Source organism: Trachemys scripta, chromosome 7 (assembly GCF_013100865.1).
Source record: "Trachemys scripta elegans isolate TJP31775 chromosome 7, CAS_Tse_1.0, whole genome shotgun sequence".
NCBI lineage: Eukaryota > Metazoa > Chordata > Testudines > Emydidae > Trachemys > Trachemys scripta.
The window spans coordinates 115,060,895-115,082,861 of NC_048304.1; the positions used below are offsets into that span (position 1 = coordinate 115,060,895).

The window sequence follows — 21,967 nt, forward strand, 5'->3', positions numbered from 1 at the left end:
ATTGGCAAATACCGCACACCACAGGGAAATCTGAGACACTTATTGCAAGCAGGCGTCTGTAGGCCACCAGTCACCTTACAACATGGTTGATGGCTTGCAGTGAAATCCTTCCATTCTACCCCTTCATTTTTGGAATACAGAATACTTTTAAAAAGAGAGGACAAACAGGACCTCTGCAGGCTTCATAATCACTTATATCCATACAGATGGCTGGTTAACTTCCCTGGGATAAATTCTGCAGCCAGGATTTCCAAAAGTCATTTGTGATTTTTGGGTGCCTGACTTGAGACAAATTCAAGGGGCCCGATTTTCAGAAAGCATTGAGCACCCGTCCTCTGAAAAATCAGGCTCTTTTAATTAGTCTCAACTTAGGCATCCAAAAATCACTAATCACTTTTAAAAATTCTGGCTGTAACCTTTTGTCTGCAAGATCTTGTCCCAGGTTTTTAAACGCCAAATGGAACTTTGAAACATTTACAACGTATACATACGATCCAGCATATTCATAGAACCTTGTGGTATCCTATTCTGGATAACCTTTGGATCCCTCCCTCCCAGCAACTCTAATGTTTTTCACTTCACTCTACACATATTGTCTCTGGATGTGTCAGGTAGAACCGTGCTGTTTGTAACGAAAACAAGACATTTACTGCCACACTCACCCTATCCGGATTGATGTTCAAGGCATCACAGAGTTTGCCTGCAAAGTGCTTAGACCTCTCAAAGCTTCCTTTGCCAACGCTGTATGACCCATCTAACAGCAGGAGGATATCTACTGAAGCAGAGCACTGCATCACTGGAAGAGAACAAGATACATGCTGTCAGGATGCACATTTATACTTAGGTGACAGGTGACAACAGAATTCAGTGAGCCAGGCTTACAGAAAAAAAGGAAAATTCAGCTGATTATTGATTTCTCTCATCCAGAGAGAAACAGCAAGAAATCCGGCATATGGGATTTCCACTGTATTGTCCTGGGGCCAGCCTTGGAGTCCCCAAAATCTAGTGTAACTTTGTGGTCTGGCCCCCAGCACTGCAGTACCAGAAACAATTCATCCTTGCGACTTGGGGTTTCCCATATGCTCACCTTAGATTTCAGTAACCTAGGGAGTCTTTACCAGTTCAATTAAAGCAAGAGTATAAAAGCTCTTAGTTAACGTATTCAGTGATTCTGTTTAACACAGAGACAGTGCAGCTAAGCATCCACTAAGATGATCCACAGGATGATGTAGAAAAGGCTGAGCAGAAAGTGACTGGTTATAGTTTATATATGGATATAGAAGACTTGAGTTGTATAGTTGTAGAGAGGAAGGATGGTCCAGTGGTTAGTGTTTGCATAGGATTTAGAAGATAAGGATTCAAAGACCTTTCTGAGCTACAGACTTCCTGGGCAACACTGGTAATGGGGTCCATAAGACAGAGAAGTGCCAAAGCTGAACGTCTAGGATTAGGCGCATTATAGAAGGGCAAAAAATTAGAGGTGGTTGAAAAAGTAAAAAATAAATTACATGAAAAATATCAATGTTGCTGGAAACAAGCCATTATCTCCTCCCCCCTTTTTTACACTCACATCTTTGAAGCTTTTATCAGAACAGTTATCAAAATTTGCATTTTGAGAATATGTGCAAAATATATTTCAATGCAAATGTTGCAATACGTTTAGCAAAAATAAAGACATTTCAAAGAAGTCAACAACTTTTCAACAACAAAAAGAAATCTATTTGATTGAAAAATTTTAATGACCTCTTAAAAAAATTGGGGAGGAGAGCAACCCTGATCTATGCGGAGAGAAAGTAGGTTTTGGGTGGTGGGAGAACAGTTGGCTTTAAAAAAATATCTAGAGATAGATCTCTAGCTCTATATCTATATATCTACACACACACACAGACTATATATATATATATATATATATATATATATATATATATATATATATCTTTCCAGCCCCCTGATCCTGAGGCTCGGAGAAGCCAAAACAGCCCCTGGTATATCTTAGAGAAACCCTTAATAAGCATGTGGTCAGGTCAGGGCCGGCTCCAGGACTTTTGCCGCCCCAAGCAGCGCAAAAAAAAAAAAAAAAAAAAAAAAAGCCATGATCACGATCTGTGGCAGCAATTCGGCGGGTGAGGCAATTCCAAATAGCCGGACGTGCCGCCCCTCTCCGGAGTGGCCGCCCCAAGCACCTGCTTGGCAAGCTAGTGCCTGGAGCCGGCCCTGGGTCAGGTGACCCGGCCCACTGACTTCACTTATGCACGTGCTTAATTTTAAGCAGCCTGTTTGCTTTCCTGGATTGGAACGTTCAGCATTTTGCAGCCCTACATGAGATATGTCAAACAAAAAACAAGTTACAGAACCGCTCCCCAACACCACCACACACACATATATGCACAGTCAGAACTTGCAACATATCCAGTGGGCAGTTGAATCAGAAACATTTTGTCCCTGAAGAAAGCAGAAAAGCCTCTTTTCAAATATGCTATTTTAAAACCACAAACGATCTGATCAGCTCTGAGGTTTTGGCTAGACCAGCCTAGCTTCGGGCTGCACTGAGATGATGTCCTGGTGTCACCGAGGCATGTGTGAACAGGTTTGCTCAGTAATTACTAGCTGCTGGGAGTGTCCGCGCCAAGGTGGAAGCTGATGGTTTTCACCGACAAAGATTAAACCGAGGCTCCCTCTTCAGTCCCTGCAGAGACACTCAAACCAAAACACTTCCTGGAATTTGGGAAAAGGCCGGGTAATAGGGAAGAGGACACGCCCCTGACATTGGCAGAGCAGCCACAAATCCTTACAGTTTTTCAGCAGCCTGTCACAAGCATGACATTCAGCTCAGGAAGCAGAGCATGCATCGCATTGCTGCGTAGGGGACGCTGGTTTGGAGGCAACCTCAGAAATCTCACTCCTCAAAGCAGGGGAGTGGAATTATCCCAAGGAAGCATGGTTACGTAGTGGCGCCAGAGAAATGGATGGAAAACCAAAAGGCACCTCCTACCCCTCATGCAAACTTTCTCCCACTCTGGAATTTCCAAGAGATCAAATGGAAACTTGGCATAAACCATGGCCTCCCACTGAGCTGGAACTGATAAGCAACTACTAGAACAGCTGGCACGTACAGGACATCCTTCAGCTGAGGAGCTGAAAGTGCTTTACAATGGTGAAGTGGTTAAGCCTAGAGATACGTCAGTATTCCAAAAATCAACCTGTATTATAATGCCAGATTGCTTTAGATTCTCTGGCCTTCAGTTTACCTGTGATCTTCACAGGCTCCTAATGGGAACCAATTATCTAAATCCCTTAAAATGAGTGTTTTGACAAAGCTGAGAACAGAATCCAGAAGTCCTGACTCCTAATCTCTAGTCTAGCAGTAACTACTAGACAATGCTCCATCCCGAAATACATGTGCACAGTTGCTCCTCTGCCAGGTAACACCAGGAGAAATTTTAAGAGGGGAGAAAAAATTCACTGAGTCCTTAATGTCAGTGCTATGTTCAGAGCAAATTTTAAAGACCCCTGCAGCATTTTTGAGGGAAACTGAGATGCCATGTCCGGAAGCAGAAAGCAGTAAATACAGAAGAAGGTGTAAAGGGTGTTCCATCTATAACTGGAGTCCTTTTTAATGGTCCAGCTATAAAAAAAGCATTTGTGGCCAGTGCCCCTCTCCCCCTCACCAGTCACTTCTCCTCCCAGACACATTTTATCATCACAATTGTTTCATTCCTAGTAGTGAGAAAGTGTGTTTATAATTAGGATTTTCTAATGGCAGATTATAAAGGATTGAAAGTTTTAAAGCATTCCATTCTGGGTCACCGGGTTTTGTTATACGGTAACCTCATTCTCTCAGAAGTCCTGTTCTTTGCAAGTTCATTCCACTCCTCAATCGGCTGGAACACCAAAATTAAGACAACAGTTCCAGACAAGCTATAGCAGGCAAACTGGGCCTCATTGCTAGTGCTGTTCACACTTCAGCAGCTCTGCCTCCATGTTTGAAATCAAAGCACTGAGACCCATCAGTGAGGTGCGTAACTATGAGCTTCGTTGGTCATGTCTGCTCTGCATGAGTATTCACACCGCCCAGATTAAACTCCAAAAATCCTGCCCTAACCCGTACTGGGGTCAGTGACAAACCCAGTAAGGATTCTCTGGAGACTCTTCTGTCTTACTGGGGAAAGAATCTGGAAGACATGTCCCCATGACATTACAAAGCCTCCCAAAACACTGCTAGGGACGTCAGTAACCATATTAATATTGTTAGCTGCTCCATGTCCTAATCAACCAGATACAGATATTAGAGCTATGAGGTAACATCTTTATGGAACACCATGCCCCTGCGTATGACCCTGAATAACAAACAGATCAAGAGCACCAATGCACAGTGTATCTGCAGAATAATGCCCACTCATTTTTTTGTTTTCCTTGTGCTCATTGGATTCCCTCTAGTCACTTTCATTTGCTGCACTAGCATTGGCTAGGGACACAACCGGGCTGCGGCTGTTACAGCTTGGCTAATGTATGATATAGAGACAACAAAGAGTCTGGTGGCACCTTAAAGACTAACAGATTTATTTGGGCATAAGCTTTCGTGAGTAAAAACCTCACTTCTTCGGATGCATCACTTCCCCTGATGTATGATATAGAGATAGTTCAAAGCAGCCTCATCTTATCTGATTGTTTTTCTATTGCTGCATAACTAAGTCCTCCTGGACTGCTGTTTCTACAGCTGTTGCAGACTTCAAATGAATGTAATTAAGAAATAAACACCCAGAATGAGGAGGAAGTCTCTTTTCCATCATTCTTTAAGTCTCTAATATGATAAGGATGAATTGTGTGTTACAGACAAGTTCAAAACCAGGCAGGTCCCAGCCAACAGGAGCTTATGCTTTAAGTTGGACAATGGACACTGGAAAATGAAGGTCACGGTAAAAGATCATGCAATATAATTTTGTTACATACACCTCTATCTGACTATCGAGGTACTTAATATGATCCCCACCACCACGGCTGCACAAATTGATTCTCACAACACCTCTCTGTGGGGAAGCATTATCACCATTTCACACAGGGGGAACTGAAGGACAGAGAGATGATGTAATTTACCAAAGATCACCCAGGAAGCCTGTGGCAGAACCTGGAACAGAACTGAGGTCTTCTGAGTCACTATACAGTACCTTAATTACAAGACCATCCTGGCTCAGACTATCCTGTTGGTTCCTCTGTTAAACACATAACTAACTTGAGTGGGGAACCAGGGGTTAATATGCTGAAATATTACATTTAGGTTTGAGGGAACAAATTTAGGCAAGAAGTCTGAAGTGGTGGAACAAAAACCAACTGAAATAAACAAGCCTGAAATCTGAAAGAGTAGATTGAGGTTGCAAGGAACATAGCATCTGGGGGAGTCTTGATGTAAGTACCCATTAGGGGAAGGGGGAGTTAGCAGGGTGGAGAGTGAGCGCAAAAGCAGGGGGAAAGGTGATGTAGGCAGCAGTAGCAGAGCTGGGCAAAGCCTTGAAGGATTTATGGGGCCCTATGCAGTATTATTAAACTGGTGCCCCTGTGCCTGACAGCAGCCGCGGGGGAGGGGCAAGAGACAAGGTGGAGAGTCACAGTTCCCCACAGAGACCCCCATACCCTCTCCCTCATGCAGGATGCACGGTGCCAGCGCATTCGGCTCTGTGAATATGGCCCCTGCCTAAGGAGGCTGCAGCGTGCGCTGGGTGTGCGGGAGCCAACCTGCTCTTACCTGCTGTCACGGGCGGTGGGTGAAGCTGCCGCTTGGGGAGGCTAGCTCCCCAGCCCACCTCTTCTGCCTGTGGCCCCGCCCATACTCCACCCCTGCTGTGCCCCAGGCCCCGCCCCCACTCTGCCCAGGCCCCGCCCTCTCCCCACTGCCTCCCTCCTCTCTTCCTTCCCCCTCCCTGCTCACCCCCTTCCAGCCAAATCCCTGAACCCACATGAAGTAAATGACATTAGAAAGAAATTGCAGAAGAGGATTTTTTCAAAAGAAAAGGGAGCACGTTTTCTACTGCATGCCAGATGGTGAAGACTGGACATGCAGAAGGTACCTAATTAAAAGCACTACATTTGGGAAGAAAAATGTCAGTCACAGGTATTTTGATATACCCTGAAATTTGTCAGATTTATTTGCAAAAACTTTGTAGTTAGGGCAAGTCAGCTGTCCTGCTAAATACAGCATTAAATATTATGGAATAAATGATGCAGCTCTTCTCTGTTTTACATTTTCTTAATCAGTATTTCTAAGCTGATTTTATATTTTAAATGTACTCTTAAGCCTCCATAAAGTAATCATTCCAAATTACTACATATTTAACTCACTGAAACAAAGACATTATTTTAAATTCATCAGTCACAGAGGTTTAGTGTGTTCATAACAAAATTCATTGCTTTTAGAAAAAGGGAACACTAACTTACTTTGTGTGATCTCCATAACAATAGACATGTTTATCAAATTACACCAACTTTAAAAATATGTTTCTAAAGATTTTAGGCATAACAAAGGATTTTATATCTTATTAAGTACCGATTTTGCTGGAGGGGTCTCTTAAAACTAATCAAATAGTCAGAAGTAAAGAAAGGGAAACTCGTTTGTCCAGCTATCTGGAAGGAAAGGGGTGTTGTCCCTTTAAGGGCTCTCTTCAACAGGCGAGTGAAGAAAGAAAGGGATGGACAGAAAGGACAGGAAGACTTCAGAAGCAAGTTTTTTGTACTATAGTAATTGAAATTAAAATGTGTATTTTAGATAAGGGTAGTCTTTTGAGGGATTTATTAAAAAAAAAAAGTGTCTGAAGATCCAAGCATTTAAGGCTAAAGATGAATACTCAGATTGTGCATCTAAAAATCTATGCCAGGATTTTTTAGAGATGCGATTTTATAATCTTTAGCAATCTTCGAATGAAATATTTTTAAAGCAAATTTTAAACTAGGGTCTGAGTAAATATTACATTAATGCACAACTGTTTTTGTCAGTAAATTCAGAAACTGACAGTATATACCTAAAAAAGAACAGGAGTACTTGTGGCACCTTAGAGACTAACAAATTCGTTAGTCTCTAAGGTGCCACAAGTACTCCTGTTCTTTTTGCGGATACAGACTAACACGGCTGCTGCTCTGAAACCTGTCAGTATATACCTAGGGGTTGGCAAATGCCTGTTAACTGGCTTCTTACCACTTGAATGGCTCTTTAACAGTTTCAATGTTGTGCTAACAGGTCTGGCCGGCTGGAGGCTTTTTCACTTTTAACTAGACCCCTTCCTGAGGAAGATTCACCAGGCTGCAGCAGCCAGCTGTGGTGGGAGCCTGCAGGAAGGGTCACAACAGGGATAGGAAGAGGCAGGAAGGTGGACACCAAGACCCAGGGGTGCACCAAATTTTTGGGTGCCCTACGCAGCCGCCTATGCCTAAGGACGGCCCTGCTTGAAGGTAAGGATTAGGAGTTTGAATTTCTAGTTTATAAAAACAAACTTACGTCGGCCAGCAGCAGAAATCTTGACAATTGTCTCCTGGTTGGCATGAAGTTCTTGTAGTCCCCATGTGAGCAGCACTGTGGGGATCAAATATATATTAACCCATTAATCGGATTATTTCTAAACTATTTAAAAATACTTCTGCAGGGCATTCATTCATGCTAGTGACCCAGACACCGACTAATTAAAGTGGGTGGGTAGGAGCAGAAAAGAATTTGCAAAAACAATGTTTCTTGGGGTTCTAATTTACTCTCTGAAACGTGCCAAGTTTATAACTCAAAATATTTTCTAATTAGGGTTCCCAATTCAGATTGGGATTGGAAAAATCAAGTAGTGTTTTGATTCCTGTATCCTCAACAGGAACAGTGAACATGCTGAGATCACCAGAACTCTGTTCTGCAGAAGGAGCATAGCAGGATGCACTAATCAAATAGGTTTTTTTTAAAGTCAGTAGTACTAGGAGATCTGATTGTGAAGTAAAAGACACAGCTGACGTGTTATATCAATGTGCCAGCGTACAGCGCCACTTTTCTGACTGCTATGACACACCTCACATTTGGTGGATTTCTAGGCTTTATTTGAGTTATAGATGCATATATTCTAAGGCCAGAAGGCACCATTATGATAATCTACTCTGACCTCTTGTATACCACAGTTCATAGAACTTCCCCAAAATAATTCCTAGAGCAGAGCTTTCAGAAAAACATCCAACCTTGATTTAAAAAATGGTTAGTGATGGAGAATCCACCACGACACTTGGTAAATTGTTCCAAAGGTTAGTTGCTCTCATTCTTAAAAATGTACGCATTATTTCCAATCTTAATTTGTCTCGTTTCAATTCCCAGCCATTGGATCGCGTTAAGACCTTTCTCTGCTACATTGAAGAGCCCATTATTAAATGTTTGCTCCCCATCTAGGTACTTATAGACTGTAATTAAGTCATCCCTTAACCTTCTCTTTGTTAAAATAAATAGATTAAATTCTTTAAGTCTATCACTCTAAGGCACGTTTTCTAATCCCGTAATCATTCTCATGGCTCTTCCCTGAACATTGCAATATACCGATATCCTTCTTGAACTGAGGACACCAGAACTGGGAACAGTAGTTCAGCAGTGGTCGCCCCAGTGCCAAATACAGAGGTAAAATAACCTCTCTACTCCTATTTGAGATTCTCCCTTTATGCATTCCAGGATTGCATCAGCTCTTTCGGCCACAGCATTACACAGGGAGCTTATGTTCAGCTGATTATCCACCACGACCTCAAAATCTTTTTCAGAGTCACTACTTCCCAAGATAGAGACTCCATTCTGCAAGTATGGCCTACATTCTTTGTTCCTAGATGTATATATTTGCATTTAGCCGTATTAAAACGCATATTGTTTGCTTGAGCCCAGAGAACCAGATCGCGCTGAATCAGTGACCTGTCCTCTTCATTATTTACTACTCCCCCAATTTTTTGGTCATCTGCAAACTTTATCAGTCATGATTTTAGGTTTTCTTCCAGGTCATTGATAAAAATGTTAAATAGAACAGGGTCAATAACTGATCCCTGGGGGACCCCACTGGAAACATACCCCCTCACTGACGATTTCCCATTTACATTGAGACCTCTCAGTTAAGTAGATTAAAAACTGGCTAACATGTGCCATGTTAATTTTATTTGTTCTACTTTTTTTTCCAATCAAGATGTCATGCGGTACCAAATCAAATGTCTTAAAGAAGTCTATGTATGTTACGTTAACACTATTACCAGTTTGGCTGATTAAAGGTAATCTCATCAAAAAAGATATCAAGTTAGTTTAATAGGATCTGTTTTCCATAAACACATGCTGATTTGCATTAATTACATATACCCTTCTTTGTTCTTTATTAATCGAGTCCCATATCATCTGCTCCATTATCTTTGCTGGGATGGACGTCAAGCTGATAGGCTTATAATTACCTGGGCCATCCTGCTTACCCTTTTTAAAAACTGGCACAACATTAGCTTTCTTCCAGTCTTCTGGAACTTCCCCAGTGCTCCAAGAGTTATTGAAAACCAACATTAATGGTCCAGTGAGCTACTCAACCAGGTCTTTTAAAACTCTTGGATGCAACATATCTGGACCTGCTGATTTTAAAATGTGTAATCTGTTTAATCCTACAGAGGAACTGGTGGAATGGAAAGTGTTCTCTCATCACCATCTGATGAGACTACATAATCTGTGTCTTCCTCCAATACAGAATAGAAATATCTATTGAACACTTTTCTGCCTTATTATTGTAACGCTACCATTTCCATCTAATAATGGACCATTATCAGAATTCTTTTTGTTCCTAATATATTAAAAAAAAACCCTCCTTATTGTCCTCAACTCTGGAGGTCTTGTGTCCCTTGATTTCCCTTATCAATTTTCTACAATTCCTACCTTCTAATTTATATTCATTACTATCAACTTCCCCTTTCCTCAATTTGTAATATATTATTTTTTATAGCGGACTTCACTTCCCCTCTAAACCAAGTCTTTTTTTAACCAACATAGTCTTCTTCCTCGATTGTGGCATTGTGGCTTTTGGGGCATCTAGTAAGGTGTTCTGAAATTATTCCCAATTATTCATATTTTTCTAGTTCTTCCTCCCAGCTGATTGGGCTCATAGTTGTTTTCAGCTTTGTGAAATTGGCCCTATTACAGCACGAAGTGTATATATTACTGGTCTGGCCTTCATTCTGCTCGCACATTCTAAGTGTGATCAAGTCACAATCGCTTGTACCCAAGCTACCATTAATTTTTAATTCTGTGATCAGTTCCTCTTCATCTGTTAGGACAGGGTCTAAAAGAAAATTCCGCCATATGGCAAACAGACAGAGACTTAAGAGTGGGGTGCTGCTCCATGCAGGGCATGGGGGCTGACCATGGACACATCTGAGAAGGACTTGCAGGAGGGACTTGGTCCAACCTGAAATGCTGACAAACCTCACAAGAATGGGTGATATCCAACTGGATGTGTCTCAGGACCTTTGTTTTGTTTTCAGAGACCTGTAACTCTCAAGTGTTTTCAGAGCAAAGTTTCTGTGGGTAAGAAATTCCTTTGCTAAGCCTGTATTCCCGGCTTTCCTGCCACAATGTCTCTAGAGGGATTAAACTAGAAGTCCAGAGGCTATAGCCTAAGTGGACCTCTAGGGGTGAGTACATATTAGCAACTGCGGGGGCTCAGGAGGTTTCAGACACTCATTTCAGCATCTAGGGTGGCTGGGCAGTAGTGCCTCATGTCCCAAAGAAGGGTGTTAAACAGGATATCTGAACCTGCCCTATAGTCCCAGAGCTAGAAATAGTGATTACACTCTCTCCAGAGCCAGTGGGCTCAGCAGCACTTGAGACCCCTCACCTGATGACTGTACAGTGGGGGACTGGCCCAGGTTGTAACATATAAGATTTGTGTGAACTCTGCAGCCCAGTCATACATTGGACAGCTATTGCCATCTATATTTGCACTCATTGCTTAACCGAAAACGTTCATCCCTTTTTCACTGCCTCGCCCCTCGCCCCAACGGTAAATATTTAAGGATAGTAAATTCTCTCATGTTGAGAGCCACCGTAAAGACCATACACTACTTAGAACCCACTTGAGCCTTCAAAATGGGGCTCAAGCAGCGCAGAGAGTCAACCCTCTACAGCAGAGGTTCTCAAAATGTGGTCCGAGGACCATCAGTGGTCCAGGAACTCTGTTCAGGTGGTCCGCGGATAGTTCTCTCTAAGGTGCACGCCTGGGCAGCCACACACAAGAGACTCAAGGGCCACCCACTTAATTAGTAGAGCTGCGCAGGCGTGGCTCCACTAATTAGGTGCCTGGACCCTGGAGATGCCCATGTAAGGTGAGGTGGCAGCCTTGTGGGGAATAGAGGGTAGGTGGCAGTGGGGTGAGAAGAGGGGGTGGGGGGAATTTGGGACATGCAGGGCTGTGGTGGCCAGAGAAAGAGGCAACTTTCCGCAGCTCCAGGGCTGTGGCTGCCAGGGAGAGACCCCCCTCCTTCCCAGCCCCAGCTCGGGGGCTGCCCTGGCAGGGGAGAGAGAGAGATCCCCCTCATTCCCAGCCCCAGCTCGGGGGCTGCCCTGGCAGGGGGGAGAGAGAGATCCCCCTCATTCCCAGCGCCAGCTCGGGGGCTGCCACAGTGGGGAGAGAGGGCACATCCATCACATTAGAAAGGTAAGACTACTGATATTAAAATATGAATTGTGTGCTTTTATTTGTAGAACAAAAGAACGTTAATGATTAAGGTTTTTTTATATAGCACTTTTATCCAAAGTGCTTTACAATAGTTAGCTAACGGTACAAACCACATTCGGAAAGATCATTAAGTGGTCTGCCGAGACCCGCAGAAATTTTCAAGTTGTCCATGGAAAAAAAAAAAAAAGTTTGAGAACCACTGCCCTATACTATACAGATTTCCTGGGGGAGACCAGCATTTCTCAAATTGGGGGTCCTGACCCAAAAGGGAGTTGCGGGGTGGGGGTGGGGGGGAGGAAGATTATTTTAGGTGGTTTGCGGTATTGCCACCCTTACTTCTGCACTGCCTTCAGAGCTAGGTGGCCAGAGAGTGGCGGCTGCTGACTGATGACCTAGCTCTCCAGCAGCCACCACTCTCCAGCTGCCCTGCTCTGAAGGCAGCACTGCCACCAGCAGCAGCGCAGAAGTAACGGTAGCAGTACCACATCCCCCCCTACAATAACCTTGTGACCCCCCCCCCCAACTCCTTTTTGGGTCAGAACCACTACAATTACAGGACCCTGAAATTTAAGATTTAAATAGCCGAAATCATGAAATTTACAATTTAAAAAATCTTATGATTGTGAAATTGACCAAAATGGACCGTGAATTTGATAGGGCCCTACTCATAACATACAAACACAGAGTATAACTTGTTCCTGCTGACCTGCCTCTTTATTGCTGCTAGAGACCGAGTCCAGCCGTAGGAATAGTTATCACTGTGCTCATATTCACATCAGGCACGACATGCCATTGTAGGCAACCCCAAGCTGTCAGTATCCCTGCGGCTTTCCAGCCAGGGCAAAAACACTGCTCCTACTCCTTGGAGATGGGACAGGCTTATCGCAGGGTGGATTCTCATGAACAGGATGGTTGGTAATACATTGCCCTTTCCCCTTTATGTCTGGAAGATCCTACAGCTGCAAAGTGTCATTCGCTAATGTCTGGCTTTACTAGGTGCACTACTTCAGTGGTTCTCATCCAGGGGTCCAGGGGGGCTCTGCCAAGCAGGGCCGGCATTAGACTTGCTGGGGGTTAGGGCAGAAAGCCGAAGCCCTACCACATGGTGCTGAAGCCCGAGGCTCTGAGCCCCGCCACCCGGGGCTAAAGCTGAAGCCTGAACAACTTCGCTTTGCAGGGCCCCCTGTGGCATGGGGCCCTAGGCAACTGCCCTGCTTGCTACCCCCTAACACTGGTCCTGGCTTTTATATGCAGAAAAGCATTTGACACAGCTTGAGAACCCCTGCACTAGTTAATAAGCTATAGTACTGGGAGTGCTGCTAAAAGAAAACTCTGCCCAGCCCAGCCATGAAAGGGTCCAGAAGGTCAAAGCACTTCTCCCCAGGAACAAACTGGAATATGCATTTAAATATCAGGGTTTTTAATTAAAATTGGCATTTCTGAGGCTCCTGCTGGGCACAGCTATGTTGCAGAAGTGACATTTTTGACACTTAAGAGCATGGCAGTCCTACTGTACGTTAGAGACTGTAAATCCGCTACCAACCTGCCACTGGTCTGATTTATCAACAAGAAAAGATGCTTTCATGATTAAATACAACTTGAAATTATTAAAGGCCTAATCTAGGCCTAGCATCTGCAGGTGCAGCTCCATTGACTTCAATTGCACGGCACCTGCTGATATCTGGGGCCAGATCCTCTGCTGGTGTAAAGCAGTGGGCCAAATTATAGCACTTGGAGGATTTGGCCCTGAGTCTGAACTGGGCCCTGGCCGTAACATTGCTTTTTAGTATTGCTAATCCAGTATTACAATCAGGACGGGGACTTCTTTTGAAGTCACGTCACAGTCCCACACTGCCAGCATCACACACAGTGTCACTGTTTCACATGCTGTCTGCTGTGCTACCCCAGGTTTTGGGGCTTTGGTGAAGGCCCAGCCCAAGGGAATCTTTCTATCCACTCCAATAGGTGCTGGATCAGGCCCTAAAATTCAATATTAAAATAACTCTTGGCTTCCCTGAGGATGTCCATAACTCCTGACATATACAGAGCACTGACCCCCAAAGTCTTGTCCCAGCCACCCCTGCGGCTTGCATAACAGGGATGAATAATTCAGGGGAACGTCTCTACCTAGAGACTGATCTTGCAAACACTTAATACCAGCTGTAGTGCTTAATACCAGCTTTTTGTTCTGTGTTTGTACAGCGCCCAGCACAATGGGGTCCATGACTAGGGTTCCTAAGCTTTCCTAAGGGTTCCGTTAAAAGAGTGCTAGTTTCTTTATGACACTGGGCCTGATCCAGTGGCCATTGAATCAACGGAAAGGCTCCCATTGACTTGACTGGGCGTTGGATCTGGATCATTGCACTGCGATTGTATTCCTGCATAAGTCTGACACTTCAAGCATGTTCTATAGCTTCGCTGCAGCACTGAAGAACTGGATTATGAATGCAGCAGAAGCCTAGAGACTGTTGCAGGTTCAACCTGCTGCTAGAGAGCATTGCAACGAGGCACCTCCTCTCAGTCTGCCGCACATGGCCAATTCCCTCCTCTCAACTTCCCTGCAATCTTTTCCTTCTCACTGTTAAGGAATGTGAAGTACCTCAGGCAGAGACTGGGTGATTTTTCCACTGACTGCTGGAGAGACCCTGTCACGGCCGTCTGAGAGAAGTGCAGCTGAACGTGTATTATACCCAGAAGATCTGGCAAGAACAGTAGCTGCCCATTTGATTGCAATCCGAGGTTCTCTTTAGACTCACAGCTGCCACTTGGAGTTCAGGCAGCAGCTACAGCCAGGTGGCTTTTCTGGGGCAGCGTTGCTTGGACGCAAATCTTGTTACTGTCATCCATGCCTGTGTCATGTGATCACAAAACACGTGTGCTTGGTGTTGCCAACTCTTGCCAAAGTACCGTGAATAATGTGATTTTGGCCCTTGCTGGAGCTAATCTGAGGGGAGAAACTCCAGCCTTCAAAATTTTTGGACTGCCGGGCGGGGTGGAGAACAACTGATTGGCTGCCTTCTCAACTTCTCCGCCTCCTGGAAAATAGCAGCCTGTCAGAGCTGCTGCTGGAGGCAGGCAAAAGTTCTATCTCCCACCCCTCAGAAGGTGAGAGGAGTTTTTAGATAAAGGAGGGTGGAGAGGGAGCAGCCAACACCATTTTCACAAAAGGGAAGAAGAAAGCAGAAAGAGCCCAGAACCTCAGACCAGCTCCTCCCTTCACCCCTTCTGAAAAATGGGTTGGCTTCTTTCCGCTCCTCTCCTCTGGAAGCCATTTATTTTTATTTCTACAAACTTGAAAACACTCAGAGCTGGAGTTTCTGTGATGCTATTTGGCAATTCCAAAGAAAAGGAAGTGGAGATATTCCAGCCACAGACAAGATGTTCTTCAAAAGGAACATTTGGCAAGTCACATTGTTCTTGTCTGGCTCTCACAGCAAGACTAGATTAACCAGCTGGTTGGACTACTCATAACAAATATGTTTACCCTGAAAATAAAATCTGATCTACTTACTTAGCCTTCCTGTGCTTAAATTGTCACAGAAAAAGCCAGGATATCTATTGATCTTCTTTACTTGCGATTGTTGCTTTAGATAGTAATTCTTTCAAAATGATTAAATGTGGTTTTAGTTGCTTTTTACATGTTTATTTACATGTTTACTCACAAAGAAAAAGCAGTGAGAGAGTGTGAGTGAGACATTGGTCAGGGATTAATTTCTGGGCTAAGCTTTAGATTGGGGAGTGACGTGCCCTTATCTCTTCATAACACATGCAGGGACATATGGACAGTGTATTCTGAAAGGTACTTTGCCATCTTCATACACTGAAACCCCAGGTAGTTAATTAAGGGCCATTTGCAAAAAGGAAAAGGCAGGGGGTGTAATACAAAGGAGTGTTTTGCACAGCAATGAAGCTTTGGGTTGGGGAGTAGCAGGTACTGGTCTCTTCATACCAGTTTAATGGGGATAAGTACAAGTACATGTCACTTGTGGTGACCCAAGAGGTAATTGGGGTGTAACATGTGCCAGCAGCAAAAATAAAGTTTCAGGTCAGGGGATGGCATCTCCAAGGTACTTTAGTGTAGTCTAAGGCTAGGTCTACACTAGGGGGGGTGGAGAGGGGGGGGAAGGAGTCGACCTAAGATACGCAACTTCAGCTACGCTATTTGCGTAGCTGAAGTTGCGTATTTTAGGTCGATTTACCTGGCTGTGAGGACGGCGGCGAGTTGACCGCTGCCGCTCCCCCGCCGACTCCGCTTCCGCCTCTCACTGCGGTGGAGTTCCGGAGTCGACAGCTGAGCGATCGGGGATCGATTTTATCGTGTCTACACTAAATGCGATAAATCGATCCCCAATAGATCGATCGCTACCCGCCAATCCAGCGGGTAGTGAAGACGTGCCCTAACAGTTACAAGGAGGTGTCATTTGGGGTATTTTGTCATTTACAGTCAGTCAAACCCAGGTCCTTATTCAAGGAAGGTGCAGGTGTGTGGGGGTGTAACATGTGGCAGCATTTTATGCAGGAAAAAAAATTGGGTCATGGTGTGGTATTTCCCAGCTACCTCAGAAAGGTTCAATGCTCACAGGACATGTCACCCGTCTTTTACACATCCTCAAATCCAAGTTACTTATTCAAATTGAGAGGAAATTGCTCTACAGGGGATTCTTATAACATTACTATATTTTGTTATAAAAGTCAAAATCAACCTCCTGTATTTTGGGGAAATTCTTAAAAGTTTAAATTTACACGGATGATGTATTTATTCTTTTAAAAAACAGCCTTTTAACATTGGAGTAAGGACCCAACTTCAACCTCATTGCCACAGCTGAAGTAAACACGGGCATCCGAGCCTGAGCCCCTTTGGTATGAAAAGACAATGTTCAAATAAAATGTACCTTGGGCACAGAGGAAAATGCAGATGGAGTCAAATGGCAGTAAGAGGCTCATGGTGACAAACTGAAATTTAAAAAGAAAGGAACAAACATTAATTTTCACAAACTCCCAAAAATACAATTCTCACGTTATAACTTTCAATGGGGAGACTTATTCCATTCCTTTGCAGCTGTCTAACATCATCACTTGAGAAAGTTTATTTGCCCTAAAGATGCATATATATATAATACACAAACAGAGACACTTAGGAAAAGGGGCTGGTGAGAAGAGAGAATAAAAAAAGAGATCAAGATGTAAATGGAGGGCGAGAAAAAGGAGGGTGGAAAAAATCTTATAAATATGTTTGTTTCCCTGTTTGAAGTAACCTGCAATAGAGACTCCAGACAGTAGAAATGGCTGCAGAAACAACTGAAGCAGGGACTGCTGAACTGGGGGAAAGGGAAAATGGGGCCCCATTGGGGGCACCCCTTCCTTCCAGACCGAGAGCTGTGCAATTCTTGGGACACTAGGATTCAGGGGTGCCCTCTTCCCCCTTCCCTTTTCTTTCTATTTAGCCGATCCCTTCCTAACTAACCGGTTCCAAAACAATCATGGAACTAAGGCCTGGTCTACACTTGGAGGGGTGGGGGAAGGGGGAAATCGATCTAAGATACACAACTTCAGCTACGAGAATAGCGTAGCTGAAGTCGACGTATCTTAGATCAACTTAGAATCACTTACTTCGCGTCCTGGCGGTGCAGGATCGACGGCTGCCGCTCCCCTGTTGACTCCGCTTCCGCTTCTTGCCGTGGTGGAGTTCTGGAGTCGACAGCAGAGCGATCGAGGATCGATTTATCGCGTCTACACTAGATGCAATAAATCAATCCCCGATAGATTGACCACTACCCGCCGATCCGGCGGGTAGTGTAGACGTACCCTAACATGACATTTGCTGCCATCACACTGTTCACTCTGATTAGGTGTTATATACATGACCCGATCACACACACCCCTCAGGCAAAAGTTACAGGTAAATAAGTGGACAGTCACGGCACCAGACCATAGGGATTGACAGACTCAGGACAGGCCAGAGCATCATGGGAGGAGAGGTCCAAACTCAGGATGGAAATAAAGCCTCTGTCATGGGATTTGGCCCTTCTCCTTCTGCTCTCAGACAGAAATGGCAAAGGAAGAAATGCATTGGGCAAAAAGAGAGGAGGAAAAAAGGGGACCAGACTTTTTCCAAAGCCTGTCTGTTTAGTCATAACGTAAGATCCCTTGGTTAAAGTGATAAAAACCAGACACAGTGGGACCTTTGGGCGCTACCATAATAGCAATCAGAGTTACAAGGATACAGAAAATCCCTGCCATACAGCATTTATGAGCTGACTTGGATTGCCCATTCCTATCAACATCAGCAACTGACCTTTTAAGCAGGCTAGGTTCTAGATTTCTCAGCCAGGGCATGTCTCTACTTTCTAGGTGTGCATTCCACTCGGAATAACGCTGGAGGGTTGTCCTGCTTGAAGCATGTATACGGATGCACTGTACATACTGGGGCAGGCTGAAATTGCCCTTGAAGATGCTGAATGCCAAGAAAGAGTGTTAACTGATTGCTGGTTGTGCAGAACATCCCCAGAATTAAACATGTCTCTTTTTCCATTGCACTTCATCTGCCTTTTGAATTTATGGGGGCTTACAAATCTCTTCTAACCTCAAGCCCTCAGCCCAGGTGATATTTTCAAATATACAGATTTGGGGTCTGGTTGGTGCCCAACTTTGCTGTGGTCCAGGCTTTTCAGTTAAAATCTGTATGTTGATTTCTAAAGCCAGTGACGAAATGGTGGGTGCGCTGGCATGCACAGAACAAACCTGGAAGGCTGCAGCATGGGTCCTTCTCTGGGTTTCACGGCAAAGGCCAAGTAGAACATGTAATTAAAGAGAATCAGGGACATTTCCTAATGGACAGGTAAGGTCTATTAGGGTGGGTAATTGCCTTTCAAGGGAAAGAGTGGAAACTCCATTGCTGTCGAGATTTAAATCTGATCGAGACAACACACTTCAGAATCTACAGTAGGGAACAATCCTGCATTTCCAGGGGTAGTTAACAAGAAAAGTCTATTCTCCATCTTTAGGGTGGATGATCCTTTGATTTTCGTGGGATGAGGATTTCAATCCTGGACATTACTCAGAAGGGGGGTTTTCTGAACAGCGAATGGCTTTCCTGCGATGTGCGGCTTGTCGTCTTAGAGCTTGTTTCCGCGGGCAGTTAGCACGCGGCAAGCTGCGGTGCAAATCGACAGTGCATCAGCTCATTTGCACAAACGGGCTGGGTGCACCCTGCTGCCACCTACTGAAAATTCAAGAGGACTTTGATCAACTCCCATTTCAAAACAGGTCTACACAGGGTCAGCTTTAAGCAGGATGACTTCAGGATTCACAGATCTTACTTTAACGTGAGTGTGATTTGTTCTCGTTGCCAAAAGCCGAACTGCTTTTCTTAACGTGTGTGTGTGGGGAGGGCGTTATAAAGTGAATGCTGCAGTCCAGTGGGACTATGCCCCTGAGTTAGGACTGCACAATCACGCTGATAAACTCATAAACTTTCCTTGATCACACACAGGTTTGGCATCAGTAGCAACCAACGTATACGTAGTAGGTAACATTTAAACTCTTCTCTAGCACCAGGTGAGAGAAGATCTCTTAGCCAAAACATATCATCCTTCTGGAGGTGGGGGAACTTTCAGGAGGGGAGCACAGAGGAAAACAGAAGCACAAAGGACTCAGACATAAGGGTAAACTAGTCAGAAGATACACGGAAGGAAATGAGGTCCTAGGGCCTGAAGACAAATTCTCTCACTGCACGGAGGATGCTCTTTGGTTCGCATTGCGAGTGTCAGTCCCAGAAAAGACAAATGGCACGGAACATGGAGACTAGTTCATCTTACGTACAAGATGGAGGGCCGGGAGCCAAGATACCAGAGTTCATTCCCAGCTATGACACCCAGGTATGTCTACACTGCAAAGAAAACCCCCAGGTGCTGAGTCTTAGCCTGGGTCAATTGACTCAGGCTTCCAGGGCCCAAGCTACGAGGCTAAAAAAAGCAGAGTTGATGTTCCTGCTCGGGATGAAGCCTGGGCTCTGAAATCCAGGGAAGGTCTCAGAGTCCAGGCTCCAGCCCGAGCGGGAACATCTACACTACTAGTTTTAGCCTCACAGCCCAATCACACAAGCCTGAGTCAATTGACCCAGGCTCAGATTCAACAGCACAGGTTTTTCTTTGCAGTACTTTTAGTGGCAAGATACCTGAGTCCCATTGAAACCAGACTGAGGCACCAAATCCACTTTGGTGCTTTTGAAAATCCCACTAGGTGCCTAAGCTGCATCTTTAAGCACCTAAATCCATTTGGCAATCTGGCCCTAAAATCCTATGTGACCTTGGTTAAGTCCCTGCCCCTTTCTGTGTCTCAATTTCCCCATATACAGAGTGCAATGCAGTTAGATTCCTCAGTCTACATTCAATGATGTTGAGATCCTTGGATGGAAGGTAGTGGTATTCCAGACATGCTAAGTGTTAGCATTATCCAACCTACGGGTGTCATGGAAAAGAGATTCTCTTATCAAGTGAGGTATGCAAGAACTGTCTCTCATTTGAATGACAGACTCCGTGTTCTCCCACATAACCTCAGGTTGAGTTACATTTGTAAGTGGGAGCACATCCAATTGACAGCTGAAGGAACAAAAGGGGTCTGATTATTATCCTCATTGCCAGGAGGTAAAATACAAAAACAAAACCCACCCTTTACATACACTATTTAGAGTCTCCAGAAAAACTAACCTCATTACAAAGGCAAGCACTGACCCTAACCTCTCACATCCCACATGCTCAGGACCTGACCACAGCTTCATTACATAGCATTCCTAAACAGACCTGTAAACAAAAAAAGGTTTCAGAAGGCACGATGCAGTTAATTAGATCTGTCCTGATTAACTATACCGTGCAGCAAACAGCAGTGAACAGAGAGGCCTGTGTTTATACAGTGGGTGATGAGAAAAGGACACAAACATTTTACTGAGGGTTACCCAACAGCAACATACCTTGATGTTTACAAAATGGCTCGGCTAAGATGACACCAGAAAGACAAAAATGGGGGAGAGACAGCAGAAAGATCAGACCTTTGCAACTGATGGAATGTTGCTTTTTCTCTCCTTAGAACTGATTGTCATGGGAATAGCAAGGGCCAGGAGAGGCGAGGTGGAGAAGAAGGGTCATCACTCGGTGCATTGGAGGGCAAAGGATCTTCTGGGGGGTTGGATGTTCTGCCCCCTTCTTAGTCAAACTCATACTACTCAACCTTTCACCAAAGATCTCAAAACGTTTGATAAATTTTACAAACCAGTGACAGGCTATGTCTACTTTAACAATGAAAACTCTCTCAAGAGTTCTGACTGTACTGCTGCTCCCTAACCATCTCTAGACAGCAAAGGCACGTATTCTAATTCAAGGCTGCCCACAGTATGTGGAGCAAAGCAAGACAAGAGGGGCTCCTTGCAGTTCTCTCTGGCCCTTGGTATGGACACCCAGCTTCTGCATACCCACAGCTGGCCACTGCAAAACAGGGAGGGAGGAGATTGTAGGAAAACATCCTAATGTGGTGCATTGCTACCCAGTGACACTGTATCACAAAGGGACAAGGAGTGAAAAGAGGGTCACGCCCTTGGCAGCGCTAGTATTGGAATTATCTATTCCTGTCAGCTGCTGGACACTTAGCAGGTCTCTTGCATGCAGGGATAAAAATGCATCTACCCAGGTAGCACAGGTATGAGGCTGCCACTGTTTTTTAACGTAGTTTTCTAGTTAACCACATTTAGTGTTGCAGGAATGTAAATCTCAGATCCAAATGCAACGGCTCAATCACAGAGACTGAGCGGATGGCAAAAGCCTTTACATATTTTAACTCGGACACTTGCTTTCGCTCAAGTAAACAAACTAACATCAACATTTAGCTCCTTTTGTAAACACTGTCCTTTTTGTGGCAGATCTTACCTTCCTAGCAGCTGGGAGGGAGGGGGTACAGTATACACCCTACTGGGGTCACATGCAGGTTGAAACGGTTAAGATTCCAAACTGATATATAACCCATGAAGACAAAGATATAAACAGAGGGCATGTCAAATGTCAATTGGTTTTACCATTCATCAGCTTTCAACCCATTACTTATCAGAGCCAGAGGGAATGCAGGACTTTGACCTTAAGTGATAGATCTCCTTCCACCCCAGTCCCCAGACCATCCTTTGTCCTCTATCACTTATTTGGTCCATCTTATTGAAACTATATGGGGTAGAAATGGTGTCTTCCTACCTGTTTGTACAATTAGCTCAATGGGGCTCTGGTCTCACTGGGCGCACT

At 44.4% G+C, this 21,967-nt stretch overlaps 1 protein-coding gene across 5 annotated transcripts in view; it reads right to left on the reverse strand.

Moving 5' to 3' along the window:
• The window catches only part of VWA2 (von Willebrand factor A domain containing 2), a 76,054-nt gene that overhangs the window by 38,995 nt on the left and 15,092 nt on the right, over positions 1-21,967 (reverse strand). For 3 of the 5 annotated variants that reach the window (XM_034777917.1, XM_034777916.1, XM_034777921.1), the window contains exons 2-4: positions 16,580-16,640; positions 7,484-7,558; positions 663-796 (exon numbers count right to left, since the gene is read on the reverse strand). In XM_034777917.1, coding sequence (XP_034633808.1) covers positions 663-796; positions 7,484-7,558; positions 16,580-16,631 — 261 coding nt within the window. In that variant the 5' untranslated portion in view covers positions 16,632-16,640. Of the gene's footprint in view, positions 1-662; positions 797-7,483; positions 7,559-16,579; positions 16,641-17,297; positions 17,322-17,982; positions 19,012-21,967 lie in introns of those variants that run through there. The other 2 variants (XM_034777918.1, XM_034777919.1) reach the window with 2 other exon arrangements.